This window comes from Gracilinanus agilis, chromosome 2 (genome assembly GCF_016433145.1).
Source record: "Gracilinanus agilis isolate LMUSP501 chromosome 2, AgileGrace, whole genome shotgun sequence".
In the NCBI taxonomy this organism is placed as follows: domain Eukaryota; kingdom Metazoa; phylum Chordata; class Mammalia; order Didelphimorphia; family Didelphidae; genus Gracilinanus; species Gracilinanus agilis.
The window spans coordinates 287,374,914-287,391,773 of NC_058131.1; the positions used below are offsets into that span (position 1 = coordinate 287,374,914).

Below are 16,860 nucleotides of genomic sequence, written 5' to 3' on the forward strand. Positions count from 1 at the left end.
TATATATATATATATATATATATATATATATATATATATATATATATATATGGAACGTAAAGATTTACAAAAAAATAAGACCTTTAGTAGCTTCAAAGGGTTGAGGTGAGCTTAAATGGGATGATGGATAGAGGGTAGGTACATTGTCTCTGTTGAATATAGAGTATATGGACTATAGAAATACATTTCAAGTGTTGATTAGGCATCATAATGATATTGATAATGGCACTTCTTTACTTATTAAATACTGTTAATTCCTGAGTATTTGTTCAACTAACAAGTATTTCTTTTTGAAGCTCTTCTGTACCAGGAACAATCAGCAGCCCCACTCTAATTTCTTCAACATCTTAAAGGGAAACAACCATGAGGTAATATCAACTTTGGCAGTGAGGGAGGCAAAGAACACTCAGGAGCCCCAGGTTTGCATCCCAAATTTCTACTGCCTTGCCAGCTTTAACACTTCTACATGTCAGGACTTCTCTGCACCTCAGTTTGCTCAAAGAGAAATATTGGCAAAGGGGTCAGCAAACTACAGCTCGAGGGCCAATTCCAGCAGTGACCTATTTTTGTAAGACCTGTGTGAGCCAAGAATGGTTTATACGTTCTTTAATTTTATATTTTAAAATGCAAAATAAAACTTCATTTTAAAAATGTAAAAACTATTCTTGGTTGATAGGGCATATAAAAATAGACTATTGTGAAGAAAGAGTTCCTAAAATCTTTACACAGTACAGACATTGAAGCTTTATTACCTCCAAGGCTTTTATGAGGATCATTGGAAGAAACGGATATTAATTCAATTTTTAAAAATTTATTAAATACATACTAAGTGAAAGGCACCATGAAAGTGTTTTCTAAACCCTGAAGTGGATACCACATTGTCCACCGTTACTGTTTTTACTGTTACTATTCATTATTTGAGTAGTTCTCAGATCTGGGCTTTTGAATTTTTTTACACAAGGCTCAATCTGGGGAAAGAAGATATTTTTTTGAGCAAGCAATTTCCCAAACACATGCCCGATTGCTTCATAAAGGAGTCATCTGCGGCCAGAGCTGGGGTGAGATCAATGCCCGCCCACTAGTCATAAAGTCAAACTCTGCCTGAGCTCCTCATTCCTCTGAGATCCAGCTCCAGCCTCCTGCGCCCAGCTCCCCTACAGTCATGGTACTCTACTGGGCCTTTATCATCCTGAGCTTTGCACCTGTGCTCCTGGCTCAGCAGCCAGTCTGCACCAGCCTGACTCCAATGATCCTTAATGACACTACCATAGACCAGGTGAGTACCCTTTTCCTCTTCCCTGCCCAGGGGCGCTATGCAGAAAGGTCATCTAGCTCGATGGAAGAAGACTGGTTAAGGAACTAATGACTACCTGTACACCCTTAGACCAGCGATGGGACCTTTTTGAATTTCATTGATAGGGAGAGAGTTTTGTGTCCTACCCCCATGGGGACCTTGAGTTGTTAACTCTCCTGCTTACTTTGTTTTCTCAATGGCTTCCTGAGGTCTAGGCTGGGATGGGAATCTCTCCGTAGTTACGGACCCCAGTGCAGCTCTGGCTTGGGTTACAACTCGATGGAATCCAGTAGACATGTCTTGCTAGTGAGGAAAGCCTGGTCTCTAATTCCTAGCATCCCAGTTGGTTGGCAGGGAAATGTGATCAACTGCCTATATAGCAAGACAGCCGTGGGGTTGTGGGCAGTGATCACAGCTCACGCACAGGAAGCCAAATGGCAGAGTATCCCAGTGATCTCGTGGATTAGGGGGCAGGAAAAGGTACATTCCTATAATTTCTGACATTGCCCCAATTCACCCTGGATTCTGTATTAACAATCAGTGTCTGTTGTCTCTCCAGTTGTCCGGCAAGTGGTACTACATTGGCGCAGCTATAGGCTACCTTCCCTACAAAGAAGAGACCCAGAGTATCAAGTCATCCTTCTTCTACATGATCCCCAACAAGACTGAGGACATATTCTTTGGAAATGAATACAATACCATGTAAGAGTTCTCAATGCTGCAGTAGGCCAGGAAATTGGAAAGAGGCACATTGAGGAGCCTTCCTTCCTTTGCTTCCCCTCCCTTACTCTTTGTCTCTCCTGGTTCTCAATTCCAGGCCTTCTCCTGAAGAGAGTTGCTAGCCTTGGCATTGAAGACTTGGTCTCTAGTCCCTGCTCTGTCTCTTATCAGACCTTATCAGACCAATGCAATGTTCTGAGCCTCAGTTTGTTCGTACATGAAGAGCTTAGTGTAGGGAAAGCATTTTTAAAATCTTGAAATTCCATAGTTTGGGGAATTATTCTCCTGTTCCACATAGCAGTTCCAGGGAGCTCTTCCCAAATATCTTCTCAACTTCCTTGCGTCCTTCTGCCATTTGAATCTCCCTATCCTGCACTGAAAAGAAAGAAACCAGGTTTTAGACAGAGATTTCCTCCCTAACTAGCTATTTGTTTCTCTGCTCATGATTCCCTTTCATACTTTATGAAGATCTGGAATGATATGCCTCTGAAGTCTTTCTCATTGTACAACATTGTGTGAAATATCTCTTGTTTTAGTGGAGACAAATGTGTGTATATGCAGATGAACCTCACCATCGACAGAGCCAATGGAACTCTTTTAAGGAATGGTAAGATATTTCAGGAGACCTCGAGCTAGGAAGAGGTGGTGGGAGAGCAAAAAATGTTGTTTCTACTTAATCCCCAAGGGCAGATCTAGAGGGAATCAGTGGATATACTGTCTCTCCTACTAGAGTCAAATCATCTCTTCGTTAGCTATGTTGCATGGACCCAGGACCCGAATACTTTTGTGCTTTACTTCTTCCCAATGGACAGAAATCTTCGATCAGTGTTTCTTTCTGGTATGTTTCCTTCAGAAACCTCAGGGGAAAGCAGAAGGGGAAAGTGTGAGGTTCCAGTAGAAGCTCTGCTACTTAATACGTGTGTGACCTAGGGCCCCTTAGTTTCCTTCTCCATCATAGTGAAGGGCTACAGTAGTTGGCCTCAGGAGTGTCTTATTGATCTAAATATGCTTCTTCCATGAGTATCCAGACTCCAACCTACCATCGTTCCCTTTCCCCATTGGGCCCCCAAACTCCGACCCTCCTTATCTCTAGCTCTGCCCAAGCACCAGATCCCTCTAAACCTTTCCAAATTTTGTTGCTTCAGTCACCAGCCACCAGGTCTGCTCCTGTCTGAGGCTGACACCCCTTAGGCCCTCTAGTCCTCTACCCTCCCATTTCCCCTTTGGTTCCTGTAATCCTCTCCACCACAGGTTCTTGCCTATTCTTAATCTCCTTATTCTCTTTCCCAAAGTTCGAACCCCAGAGGCTTCTGAGGAGCAGCTGAAAGAGTTCCGGGAGATTGCCAAGTGCCTGGGCTTCCAAGAGGAGGATATTATTTACACAGATTGGAGCAAGGTACACCCCAGAGGCTAGCATAGAGGCCAAGTGAAAGGAGGCAAGAGGGAATTTCTAAAGGGGTTTGAGCAGAGTTGATGATATAACCAATGCCATACTTTGGACCTCTGGGTCTGACAACAACTTGTTTTGGGATGGGCTTGGAAGGCAGTCAAATAAGCAAACAAAAGAGCATTAGTAACCGTACGCTACATGCCAAGAACCTGCTAGGTGCTGAGGACATGAGGACAAAAATACAATAAGCCCTCAAGAAGCTTACATTCCAAAATAGGAGACCATATGCACCAAAATGCCAAACATATATAAAGCAGATAGAGGGTTATCTTAGAGAGGAGGGCACTAGCATCTCTGGGGACCAGTAAAGGCCTCATGAAGGAAATGCTTGATCTGAGGCTTGAAGAAGATCCTAGAGAGGAAGAGCATTCAAGATACGAGACAAAGACAGAGAGAAGAGATGAAATGTTATATATGGGAAACAGCAAATAGACGAGTATAACTGACTATAGAGTGTGTAGAGGGGAATAATGTCAAAGTGGATTGGAAAAGTAGAATGGAATCAGATTTTAAAGAACTTTAAATACCCAAAAGAGGAGTTCTTATTTGATCTGAAAAGAAATATGGAGCCCCTGGAGTTCGTTGAATGGGAGAGGATGAAATTGTTATACCTAAACTTTGGGAAAATCACCTAAGTGACTGTGGAGAATGGATTAGAGAGGGGAGGAAGGGTGGAAACCAGTTGGCAGGGAGGGCAGCTAAAAGATGGAGGGAGAAGAAATGGAGAGGATAGGACAGATCTCTTGAGGTAGAATTGGCAAATCTTGATACCTGGAGGAGGTGAGGCAGAAAGAGGACCTGATATAGCCAAGTGTTCTACAGATCCACTATCCAGCAAACCAGCCAGGCATAGATATCCTGAATTAGCTGGGGACATGGGCTGAGTTGTAAAACCCTCAGGATACAGGAAACTGGGAAGCTCAGGATACAGGAGACTGAAAAGAACATGGCATTTGGACCTTCTCTATTGACCAAGAAACTGATGAGACTTCCCAGGGACCCCAGATTGGATGGAGTCAGTGATTCTGACCTCCCTTGTGCCTGCCTAGACAGCAACTTTTTACACTGCTCTGGTTTGTGTTGCCAGTTTTCAGGGAATGGTTCCTAACCTTGTCTACCTATCCCACCTCCAGGATATGTGTAAGCAGTTGGAGAAGGAGCACAATCAAAAGGAGAAGAAGGAAGCCAAGGATGTATCCAAGGAAAAAGAACTCTCCTAGGCTTGAATGATGCAGCTCACTTGTGGCTCCCTTGTCATTCAATCTAGAGGCCAGTTAAATAAAAAATATGTTGGCTCTACTCCAAGTCAAGTTAAAAATAAACTTTTATTTATTCACATTCACTTGGTCCTCCACCAACACTTGCATTCTTATATAAGAAAGACTGGCTCTGAGACAAATGTCCTGCCAAGAGAGAAATAGGTAGCATAGTGTCAAGAATACTAGATTTAGAATCAGAGGCACGAGATTCTAATCTTGCCTCAGTTTAGTATTTGACCTTGAGCAAGCTCTTTTCACTTTTTGAATCTCAGTTTGCCCATCTACAACATGATTAGACATAAAAATCACTAGTTAAAATCTAAGGCCATTTCTAGTTCTGAAAGCTATGATGATAACTATAGCCCAGCTTTGGGCCAGAACTTTGAAGGAAATTTTGGTCACCCTTTGAGCAGGATCAGTGACATAACCAGTGCCATACTTTGGATCTTTGGTTCTGGCAGCGTGTTCTGGGATGGGCTGGAAGGAAGTCAAAACAAGTAAGCAAAAGAGGACTAGTTAAGCACACGCTACATGATGCCTGGTGGGGATCTTAGAATCAATGAGAGGCACTTTTATAGGGGCAAATTTAGGCCTGACATAAGGGGAAACTGCCTAATGTTTAAATTGATTGAAAAATGGAATGAAGTGCTTTGGAAATGGATTCCCCTTTCCTAGAAGGCCCAAGCCAGTCTGGACAGCCACTGGGCATGTTTTAGTGAGAATTCTTTTCAAGAACCTGCATTGATTGGTCTAAATGATCTCCCAAGTCCTCTCTACCTTAGAAATTCTGTGATTCTATGATCTGTAGTCTGGGCAGTGACACCAACCCAGATTTCAACTTTGGCCATGAGGTGGCAGCAAAAATTCTATCCCCTTACAGTCTGTTACTCTACTGTGATTTTTAACTTGAAAAATCTGTGCCTCAGAAAAGGAAAGAGAAGAAGAGGCAGCTAGGTAGCATCGGGGATTGAGTTCTGGACCTGGAGTCAGGAAGACTTTAGTTCAAATCTAGCCTCAGCTGCTTACTAGATGTATGACTTTGGACAAAGTCACTTAACCTTTATTTGCCTCAGTTTCCTCAACTATAAAATGGGTATACTGTTAGTACCTAACTCTCGGGGTGGTTGTGAAGATCAATTAAGATAATATTTATAAAATGCTCAGCATAGTCTCTGTGCTTAATAAATGTTTGTTCCCCACCTATTTGTCCAAGGTTACTTAGTGAGTGAGTCACTAAGCTGGGAGTCCTGACTCTCAAATTTGGGACTCTCTCTGTTACCTTCCTCTGCCATCTGATTAAGTCTATTATGTATATCAGCCTTGAAGGCAGGCCAACCTATTCCTTGGTCTTAGCTCCCAGGCTTGATCCTCTCTTTCCTCCAGGGAATGCTCAGAGTCCCTCTTGCTTGGCCCCTTGACAGAGGGACTCAGAGACTTGATCTGAAAGAAAAAGGCCTCTTGGGTGGAGGGGTCATGGTTGAGGAATAAGAACAGTTCTTGACTGGTGACCAAGGGTCAGTCAGTTTTGAGGGTGTATAAATGGAGATTTTGAACCTTAGACTGCATCCCCCATAAGTCCCTTAGTATTTCCCAAAATTTCCTTTAATCTCTCTTGGGCCTCCATGTTTGTGTAGTGTAAGAGGGAGATTTTAGGTATTTTATACATATATATTTAAAGTGTGGCTGCCAGGAATCAACAATTCAGATTGATTCCATAATTAAAATAGACCCAAGTCAGGATTGGGTTTAAGGTAGTTTATTTACAATTAGGAAGGTAAAAGGTAAGGAAATAAAGAGAGGGAGAGGATAGTCCAGGCCTGCAGAGGCCTGGATGGAGAGAGAAGGTTAAAAGGTTAAATAAATTAGGCTACAAGCCACAAGGCCTAGCAATCAGATAGGCTAATGCCTTCTTAAGGTAGAATCTTGGAAAAGCGCCAAGGTAGGCCAAGGAAGTCAGCCTAACTTACCCACATGACCATTCAGAGTAGAAGCAGTCTGAGGTCTCAGCAGAGATCCTTCAGCACCAAGTTCAAAGCGGGAACTCCCTTACCAGGAATTAACCAACATACTTGAAGAGATAGTGTCTTTTGTCACTTCCTGTGGATCCACCTCTAATTCAAGAGGACAAATGGCAACCTCTACACTGATTTGGACTGCCCAAAGGGCAGTCCCTTGTTCTTGATTTGTTACTTATTGTCATGTGTGGGTAACTCATCCCCCTCCCCACTAAGGGAGGTGGGGATGACATCATCTTGGGTAGGTAGAGTTTTGACTATGAATGGACTAGAGCTAATTCCATTAACACAGTGGGCATGATATTGTTTTATAGTTGGCTATAACTCTTCCCTCTTCCTCTTTTGCTCTTGGGAGTGGGCTGGTTAGTACCTTTTTAGTTAGCTTTTTATGTTAGTTTATTATTAATAAAAATTTATAAATATAATATTTAATATTTTGCATATTAATTTTAATCTCTACAAGGGCAAAGACTTTATAGGGACTCTATGTAGGAGCTTTGCATCTAGCATAGTGCCTGATGCAGAGCAAGTATTTTAATAAATGATTGATTGGATCTCAGTTTCTCTCTATGTAACAAAACTAGATAGAAGAGCGCTCAATGATCTCTAAGGCCTCTTTCAGTTCTGAATTCTATGACTAGGACCCAAGCTCTGAATAAAATTTTTTGTCAGCTTCTGAAGATTATTAGTAGGGTTCTGGGGATCAGTGGAGAGTAGTTTTATAGTGGCAAATTTAGGTCTAATGAAAGGGAAGATGTATTGTATTTAAAGCTATCTCAAAATGGAACGAGATGCCTTGGAGGGTCTAGTTTTTTCTTTATTGGAGGGTTTCAAACCAGTATGGATGATTATTGTTGGGTGTGTTTTAGTAGGGAGTCTTTTCTGACTTTAATGCATGCCCAGAGCAACTAAAATGGAGCCATCCACATGAGATGCTTCTGGGAGAAGATATCATGTATCCCTCAACTGAGAGAGAGAAGCTTCTTCCCACTAGCTGCATTTCTGGAACTGGTCACGTCTCTAAATCTACCTTACAGAGACACAATATAAGCATTCTCTCTCCTTGTTGTCATGGCATTCCCGAGTAAAGGTCTTGTTCCCTCACAGTGTAGGTACCATGCACTTAGCTGAATAGGAGGAAGATCTATCCTCCCTTTCCTGCAGGAGCTATAGCTCCAGGAAACAGAATTTTGGGTCTGTTTCATTTGTTTTCTTTAGTTCTAGGTGTAGGGGGTGGTAATACTCCCTCTTCCAAAATAAAGGATTGTTTTTTTTTTCCCCTCCCAGGTGTTGGGGGAGGAGGAATGTTTGTATGTTTGTACAAGATATGCCTTTGAAGCAAATAGACCTTTGTGAAAGTGAATCTGGGGTAGTAGGGTGCAGATAGGTAGCACAGTGGCTAGAGCACCAGGTCTGGAGTCTAGAGGGCCTGGGTCCAAATCTGGCTTCAGATACTTCCTAGCTGTGTGTCTCCCAGGCAAGTCACTAAATTTTTTTTTAATTAAATTTTTTTTTTCCAGATAACACGTGGTAATAATTTTTAGTATCCATTTTCTGATGGATGGCTGGGTGGCTCAGTGGATTGAGAGCCAGGCCTAGAGACTGGAGGTCCTAGGTTCAAGTCTGGCCTCGGACACGTCCAGCTGTGTGACCTTGGGCAAGTCACTTGACCCCTATCGCCCACCCTTACCACTCCTGGGCTAAGGACTGTCCCTAGCCTGGATGAAAAAGGAGGAGGGTTGGGCGTGGGGCTAGCAACCCCACCCTGTAAAAACTACATCTGCTAAAGAAACTGCAACCTAAAGTAGGGGCAGCTGGGCTAGCTCAGTGGATTGAGAGCCAGGCCTAGAGACAAAAGGTCCTAGGTTCAAATCCGGGCTCAGACACTTCCCAGCTGGGTGACCCTGAGCGACCCATTGCCTACTGGTTATGGCCCTATGCTCCTAGAATGGAGTCCCAGGATTAAAAAAAAAAAAAAAATTCTGATATTTTGCAATCTGTGTCCTCCCCTTTCCTCCCACCACTCCCCCCTCCCCAAGAAAGCATGTAATATGATATGATATAGCTTGTACATGTTATCATATAATACATATTTCTACATTCATCATGTTGTGAACCAAGACACATATTGCTTACACTAGAGAAAAATTCGTGGAGGAAATAAAGGGGAGAATGATATGTGTCAATCTGCATTCAGACTCCATCTGTTCGTCTATGGCAGTGGGTCTCCTTTTTTGTCCTGAATTCCTTGGAGTTGTCCTAGATCCTTGCCTTGTTGATAATAGTTAAGTCAATCACAGTTGATCATCAGACATCATTGTTGTTACTGTGTACAGCATTCTCCTGGTTCAGCTCATTTCACTTTGCATGACATCTTATAAATCTTTTCAGGTTTCTTTGTGATCGTCTTTGTTGTTTCTTATTGGAAAATAGTATTCCATTACAAGCATATACCACAATTTGTTCAGCCATTCCCCAATTAATGGACATCCCTTCAATTTCCAACTCTTTGCCACCACAAAAAGAGTTGCTATAAATATTTTTAGGCAGGTTAGTTCTTTTCCTCTATCTTTAATCTCTTTGGGATACAGATCTAATAGTGATATTGTTGACTCAAAGGGTAGGCACAGTTTTATGGGCCATTGGGCATGGTTCAATATTGCTTTCCAGAATAGTTGTATCAGTTCATTGCTCTCCCAAAAGTATATTAGTGTCCACATCCCCTCCAACATTTACCATTTGTGTGTGTGTGTGTGTATGTGTGTGTGTGTGTGTGTGTGGTCACATTAGCCAATCTGGTCAGTGTGAAGTGGTACCTCAGCATTCTTTTAATTTGCATTGCTCTAATTAGTAGTGATTTGGAACATTTTATCTGACTAAAGATAGTTTTTTTTAAACCCTTACTTTTCATTTTAGAATCAGTACAATGTCTTGGTCCAAGGCAGAAAAGTCTTAAGGGTTAGGCAACGAGGGTCTAGGAAGTATTTGAAACCAGATTTGAACATAGGACCTCCTATCTCCAGGCAGCTCTCAATCCATTGAGCCACCTTGCTGCCACCTTGCTGCCCCCACCCCAGAGAGTTTTAATTTCTTCATTTGAGAATTGCCTATTCATATGCTTTGACCATTTGTCAATTAGAGAATGCTTTGTATTCTAATAAACTTGATTCAGTTCTCTATATATTTTAGAAATGAAGTCTTTGTTAGAGAGGCTTGCTATAAAGATTTTTCCCCATTTTGTTTGCCTTTAAATCTAAGTTTTATCGATTGTGTTTGTTCAAAATCTTTTTAATTTAATGTAGTCAAAGTTATCTATTTTACATCTCAATGTTCTCTGTGTCTTGTTTTGACCTAAATTTTTCTCTTATTCTTAAGTCTGACAGATATTTTTGTGCTCTCCTAATTTGTTTATGGTATCATCCTTTATTTGTAAATCGTGTATTCATTTTGATTTTACCTTAGAATATGGCATGAAGTGTTTGTCTATACTGAATGTCTGCCATACTTTTCCCCGGTTTTCCCAGCACTTTTTGTCAAAAAGTGAGTTCTTCTTCCAAAAGCTTGAATCTTTGGGTTTGTCCAACTCTAGGCCAGTGTGATCATTTATCTGCTTGTGTTGAGTGCCTCATCCATTTCATTGGTCCTCCACTCTATTTCTTAGCCACTCTGATGATTGTTTTGATGGTTGCTTCTTTATAAAATAGTTTGAGATCCAGTACAGCTAAGTCACCTTTCTCTTTTTTATTAATTCTCTTGATATTCGAGGTCTTTTGGTTTCCTGGGCAAGTTATTTAACCCCATTTGCCCAGCTGTGAAGATAGAATTACCTCTCTTTGTCTGCTTTAATGAAATCGATCAGCAACCTTTAACTCAAGAACTTGGCTCGGTGTGGAGACTTCAGCAAGAAGTCCACCAGTGCAGCTTCCTCCAAAGCCAAGGCAGGCATCTCAGCCACTCTCCCAGGAAGCATGTGTTGTCTTTCCCTCAAAGTCTAGCTCAGGCAGCACCTGGGCCAGGAAACCTTTCTTCATCCCCCTTGGCTGATTAATTGTTGCCATCGGGTCTCAATCCCTGCCTGCATGGACGGGGATCCCAAATGTGGTCAGAACTAAGAGCCCCGCCCATTCCAGTTTAGCCTTGCGCCGTGACGGCCCCCGACGGAGATCCCAGGAGCCTGAGAGGAGGACTCTGGGTAGGCTGCCTCAGTCACCAGCAGAGTAGTCGGAACTCGGAGCCCAAGAGCCCAGGGCTCCTTTCCCGTCAAGTAGCTGCAATCTGGTCAATGGCCAGGGGGTGGCAGCGTAGCGTCAACTCCACCTCCTCTTTTTCCATCCCAGCTGCCCCAGGTGAGCTCTAGGCACATATTTCACTCACCAGTTCCTCACTAGAGAGCTGGGTTCCTAGACGTCCATGAAGGCTCTGGGTTGTGTGCTCCGGGAGAGGGTTTGGAAAGCAGAGATTTCAGAGCATGAAAGTCGAATCATGGAGCATGTGTTAATACCCTCCCTCCTCACTGCCCCGGGTTGGAACGCTTTTCCTTGCTCATGGGCCAAATGAGATGCTGTCTTCTCCATGAAGCCTGCTCTGACTTTTTGCCGCTGAAAGTCCCTTTCCCTTCCATTTTCCTAGAGGATTTTTTATCTCTCCTTTGCTCAGATCGTTCTTTTATCTATGTATCTGTCACATCCATCTGCCTCCCTCTAAGTAGAGGGCATGATCCTTGGAGGGGGAAGCTGGATGATTTTTTTTTTCTTTGTATCCCCGGTATCCAAGCACAGTGCCTGGCAAATACTAAATGATCAAAAGATCATTCGAATTGAATGCATAGTCCTTGCCTTCATGGAGACTACAGCCTAGTAGGGAGCCAAGATACATACTCAAAAGAACCCTGATGCTTGATAAAAGTATAAATATAAAAGTAGATAAAATTATAAAGGGGACAGATACAAATGAAAAAACCAACAACAGAAAAAACAACTCTTACCTTCTGTCTTAGAATCAATACTAAGATTGGCTCCAAGGCAAAAGTAGTAAGGGCAAGACAACAGGGATTAAGTGACTTGCCCAGGGTCACACAGCTAGGAAATGTCTGCGGTCAAATTTGAACCCAAGTCCTCAACTCCAGACCTGGTTTTCTGTCCACTGAGCTAACTATTATTGATTAATGTGGATACTAAGGCAGAAGGTAAGGGTTTTAAAAAAAAATCTTAAGAAAAATAGAAACGAAAGAGACATAATTTAATTTTTTTGATTTGAAAATTTTTATTTAGTTAATTAATTTGGAATATTTTTCCATGGTTACATGATTCATCTTCTTTCCCTCCTCTCCTCCCACCCCTTTGTAGCCCTTCTGTAGCCGACAAGCAATTCCTCTGGGTTTTACATGTAAGACATCATTTTTATAGATATTTATCTTTTTGTCAAATGATGACTTCTCTAGAACAGGGAAGTAGGGAGAGAGGGAGATACCTGGGAACCTTAAATGTAACAACCAAATTAATTAATTTTTTAAAAAAGAAAAGAAATGGCCAGGAAATTCACCCCCTCTCCCAGCACCATACACATAAGAGTATATAATCCTTAGCAGGGAGTAGGAGAGGAAGCACAGATAGGAAACATGTGTGGCCAGGAAACCTGTATAGGGAAGTTTTATTACTGCAAAGTAGATGTAGTTACAGCCGATCACCCTCCTAGGAAAGCATCTGTAGCCGAAAACTTGCCCAAGTCGGCTGTTGCTGTTTATTTCTCTACTAGATTGTCACTGTCATGTGCTGGACCAGTGATGTTATCCAATTGGAAGCTGGCTGGTCATGCTCTCTGCTGTTATATTGCAAGCCATGTTCTCCTCTGCTATTCATTGCTGAGGTCCTCTGCTGGTCTTTTCTCTGTTCCATACCTACACCTGCTCCTAGCTGTGCTGAGCTGCTCTGTCTCTGCTGTTACCACCTGTTGGCTCTCCACAGAATCGTGGATATTAATTAGTCTTTTCTCCGGCAGGAACGGTGTCTATTAGTTCTTATAGATCAAACCCAAGGTGCTATCTTAGCTCTTTTGCATTTATGCCTGCCAGAGAAGTCCTTTGAAGTTAAGTCCTTCTTTGGAACTGCTTGTTTCTCTCAGATGCCTACTCCTACAATTCAAGAGTTTAGATTTTCATTTATTTATTTATTTTGTAAAATATCTAATTCTACCAGTGTAGGGACTCCAAGTAAGGAATTCCCTCTTAACAATGCAGATTTGCACTTTCTTCAAAATTTAGTTTTAGAGTTTCCCGGATTACAAGGGGTTAGTTAAGTGACTTGCCCAGGGTCATACGGTCATTATGTTGTAGAGATAGGACTGGAACATAGGACTTCCTGACTCAGAGATCAGTTCTCTATTCCCTACCCAGGCTGCCTCTCCAAGTTAAAAAGGAAATTTCTTTTGACTTTCATCATGTCATTTGGGGTCCATGCATACATATCATCTCCTGAGATTCACTCGACAAGACCAAAAAGGGCAGCGTGAGGATGGATATTTATTTCTTACTCTCCTGAGAGAGCAGTGAAACCACTGTCTTTCCCACCTGAGGAGTCTGAGATATTCTGGGCTATTTTATGACCCTGTCACTCTCCTCCCCTTTCAGCCAATCACCGGACATCATGGCAGGTCAGATCTGCAGAACTCTGCTAGGCCAGGGTGTCCTGGGAAAAATTTAATAGTTGGCTCTCCAGAAAAGAAAAAAGCCACACCCAACACACTTTTAAATTTAATTTACATTATCAAAATTTTCTCCATCACTTTCTAGACAAGCAACAAAACAATAAATCCAGCCTCTTTGCCGATTTCTAAGATATAAATGCTTATGGTGAAAACTAGCACTCAGTTCCCATGGGGTTCTAGCTGGTGCCATCACATAAAAAAAAAAAGCCTCTGCCTTTTGACTGCTTCTCTTTTCTCTGACCAAGCAGCTAGTGTTATGGGAAGGAGGAAGACTGGGGTTGGGTGGTGTCACCCAGAAGGATGTTACATTCGAGGCACAAAATCATCCTTAGACCTTCTGGAAAAAAATGAGATTTCCCCATAAAGGAGCATTCCTTTCATCCAGCTGTGGGCTCTGATAGGTCCTAATGTTGTTGCTGGTCCAAAAGGCTCTGACTCCTTGCCAAACTATGGCTCAAAATGTTTTCTGGAGAACTCCAATGAAGCTCTGTATGCCCTGCTGCTGACTGGCCATCTGTAAAATGGGGATAATCATATCTACTTGGGGAAATCAAATTATATATATATATGTATAGATACATATATACATATATATATATAAAGTTCTTGCAAACCTTAATATACCTTAATAATGTCTTGCAAACAATATAAATGTTAGCTATTATCATGACTGTCCTGAGCCTGGGAACACCTGGTGTGGAAGACTCCCAGAGACAGAAGGCAATCTAGCACAGCTAGGGTGTCAACTGGGAAGGGACTAAGGAAACTGTAGAACTAGCTCCAGAATTTAAATATGGATGGACATTCCTAAGTTGATTTAGGCAGGGGGAACCTAGTATTATCCCAGAGCTTGTATTTTTGCCTATCTTTTTACTCCGCTTAGAAATCATCCAACCAACATTTATTAAATGCCTAGTAATTTGTGCCAAATCTGGTCTCAGACAATTCTTAGCTGTGTGACCCTGGGTAAGTCACTTAACCAACATTGCCTAGCCTTCACTGTTCTTCTGACAGAAGGCAAGGGTTGTAAAAAAAACAATGCCTGCTATGTTCTAGGCACTGTGCTAAGTACTAGGAATACAAAAAGAGACCCCAAACAAGTCCCTATCCTCAAGGAATTCACAGTCTAATAGCACATTCCCTAGCACATAGAAACCCCTTAATGGATGTTTGTTAAATGGCAATCCCCAGGATGTTCAGACGTTTTCTGGCAGCAAGAAGGAGAAAAAGCCAAATTGTTTATTTGTCAGTCATTTTTCTGGGTCCCTGATCTCAGGACCTTAATCACTCTTTTTGACTCTTCCTTGGGTTCTTATTCATGTTTATTTATACAACAAAACTCAACAGATTCACAACTAAACTATCTCCCTCTTTCCCCATCCCCCTAAACCAGATATAACCCAGAGTTTTCCTGAGGGGTCTGTTTTCGTAAAGACAAGTTGAATAAAAGACCTATTAAGTTTTCATTAGACAGATATCGATCTCTGCCTGAATCCAGATGCCAAAATCCCTTTATTTGACCCAAGTATTAATCCATTGGGTGATATCTGTTGTTCGAAGTCCAGTCGTTGAGATGGTCCTCCCAGAATGAGGAGTCAATTTCCTATAAAAAGTACTGCACTGGCCTATCCCAGGGAGGCTTCTATCCAATTCAAACCCATGCTACCAGGATATTTTCAGGGGCTCTATTGCTGTCTGAGGCATAAGCTTCCTCTCCCATATCTTTTCTACCATTTTAATGATTCTTTACATGGCCGCCATTATCAGGGATGCTCACTCATTGTACTGGAACCCTCTAGTTTTCCATTACTCCTTTTCCAAGCTTCCTATTTCTATGAAACAGGATTATCTATCTCAGCATTATCTTCACCCCAAAGCCACCCTCCTCACACCCAACTAATCAGTTGTTTCTACATCCACAATATCTCTAGTATCCATCCCTTTCTTTCTACTACATGGATAAACCTCTAGTTCAGGGGACCCCATCCTCATCTCCTCTTGGCTGGACTATTGCAAAATCCTACTAATTGGTCTCTTTGCCTCAAATTTCTTGCCTCTCAAATTGATCCCTATAAAGATTCTTTTCAGAAGCAAAGTGAGCAAACAAAGTGGCAGGGAGAAAATTAATTTCTTCCCAAAATAATCTTGGGATTGTTTCCATCAGTGTATCTCAAAGTTAGAGTTTATTTGCTTTTTCAGGCCTTGATCTTCCCTTAACTAGGTTCTCCAAGACTTAGCCATGGCCACATTGTCTTGTCCTCAAGGTGATACAGGTAAGCAGCTTGTCTTGCTGGAATAATTCCTGTAGAAGCAAAGCAACCTTGGTATTCTTCTTCTGCTCTTTGTATTTCTTATGAATTTTCTTGGACCACTTCTTATTTAGTATTTCCTCTTCTTCCTTAGGAATCAGTTTTGTTCTCTTCTTCCTGTTCAGGGATAGGTCATGGATTTGCCCTCCTGGCAGCAGGTGACTGTAGGATTTGAGTACAATATGGTTCTTCACCAGTCTTTATCTGGACTGGTTCATTGTTGGATATATCCTTGACCACATGGACAATCTTACACGGACAGTGCTTGGAGCTCTACAAGAAGTAGTCCACATCCAGCCTCAGTCCTGACACACAGATTATTGGCACTTCAGATTCTCACTATGTATATAAAGATATTTTATTTTCCCACTTACATGTAATAACAATCTTCAATATACATTTTTAGAAATTATAAGATCCAAATTGTCTTGCTCCTTCTCTTCTCTTCTTCTCCTCCCAGAGATGGCAAGCAATTTGATCTGGGTTATACATGTATTATCATATAAAACTTATTTCCATATTAGTCATTATTGTAAGAGAATACTCATATAAAACTAACCCCCCAAATAAAAACATTAATACACTAGTGTGAAAAATCATATGCTTTGATCTATATCTGACTTCAATAGTTTTTTCTTTGGATGCAGAGAACATTCTTTGTCTCAAGTCCTTTTGAATTGTCCTAGATCATCCTATTGCTGAGAGTAGCTAAGTTTTTCACAGGTGATCATTCCACAATATTGCTGTTACTGTGTACAGTGTTCTCCTAGTTCTGCTTATTTCACTCTGCATCAGTTCATGCAGGTCTTTCCAGCTTTTTCTGAAATCATGTTGCTCACTGTTTCTTATCACATAATAGTATTCCATCACCATCATATATCACCATTTGTTCAGCCATTCCCCAATCATTGAACATCTCCTTGATTTTCAATTCTTTGCCATCACAAAAAGAGCTATTATAAATATTTTTGTACAAGTAGGGCCTTCCCCCTTTTTATGATCTCTTTGGTATATAAACCCAATCCTAGTGTTTCAGGATCAAAGGGTATCATTGTTTTATAGCCCTCTGGGCATAGTGTAAAGAGATACTATTCACAAAACCCACAAATCC

General features: G+C 41.6%; 1 protein-coding gene across 1 annotated transcript; it reads left to right on the forward strand.

The window, feature by feature from the left end:
• Positions 1–1,124: 1,124 nt before the first annotated feature.
• Positions 1,125–4,806, forward strand: ORM1 (orosomucoid 1). Its single transcript, XM_044661375.1, has 6 exons — positions 1,125–1,276; positions 1,854–1,996; positions 2,551–2,621; positions 2,745–2,852; positions 3,307–3,410; positions 4,598–4,806. The coding sequence occupies exons 1-6, from the start codon at positions 1,163–1,165 to the stop codon at positions 4,682–4,684; spliced, it is 627 nt and encodes a 208-aa protein (XP_044517310.1). The 5' UTR covers positions 1,125–1,162; the 3' UTR covers positions 4,685–4,806.
• The last annotated feature ends 12,054 nt before the right edge of the window (positions 4,807–16,860 follow it).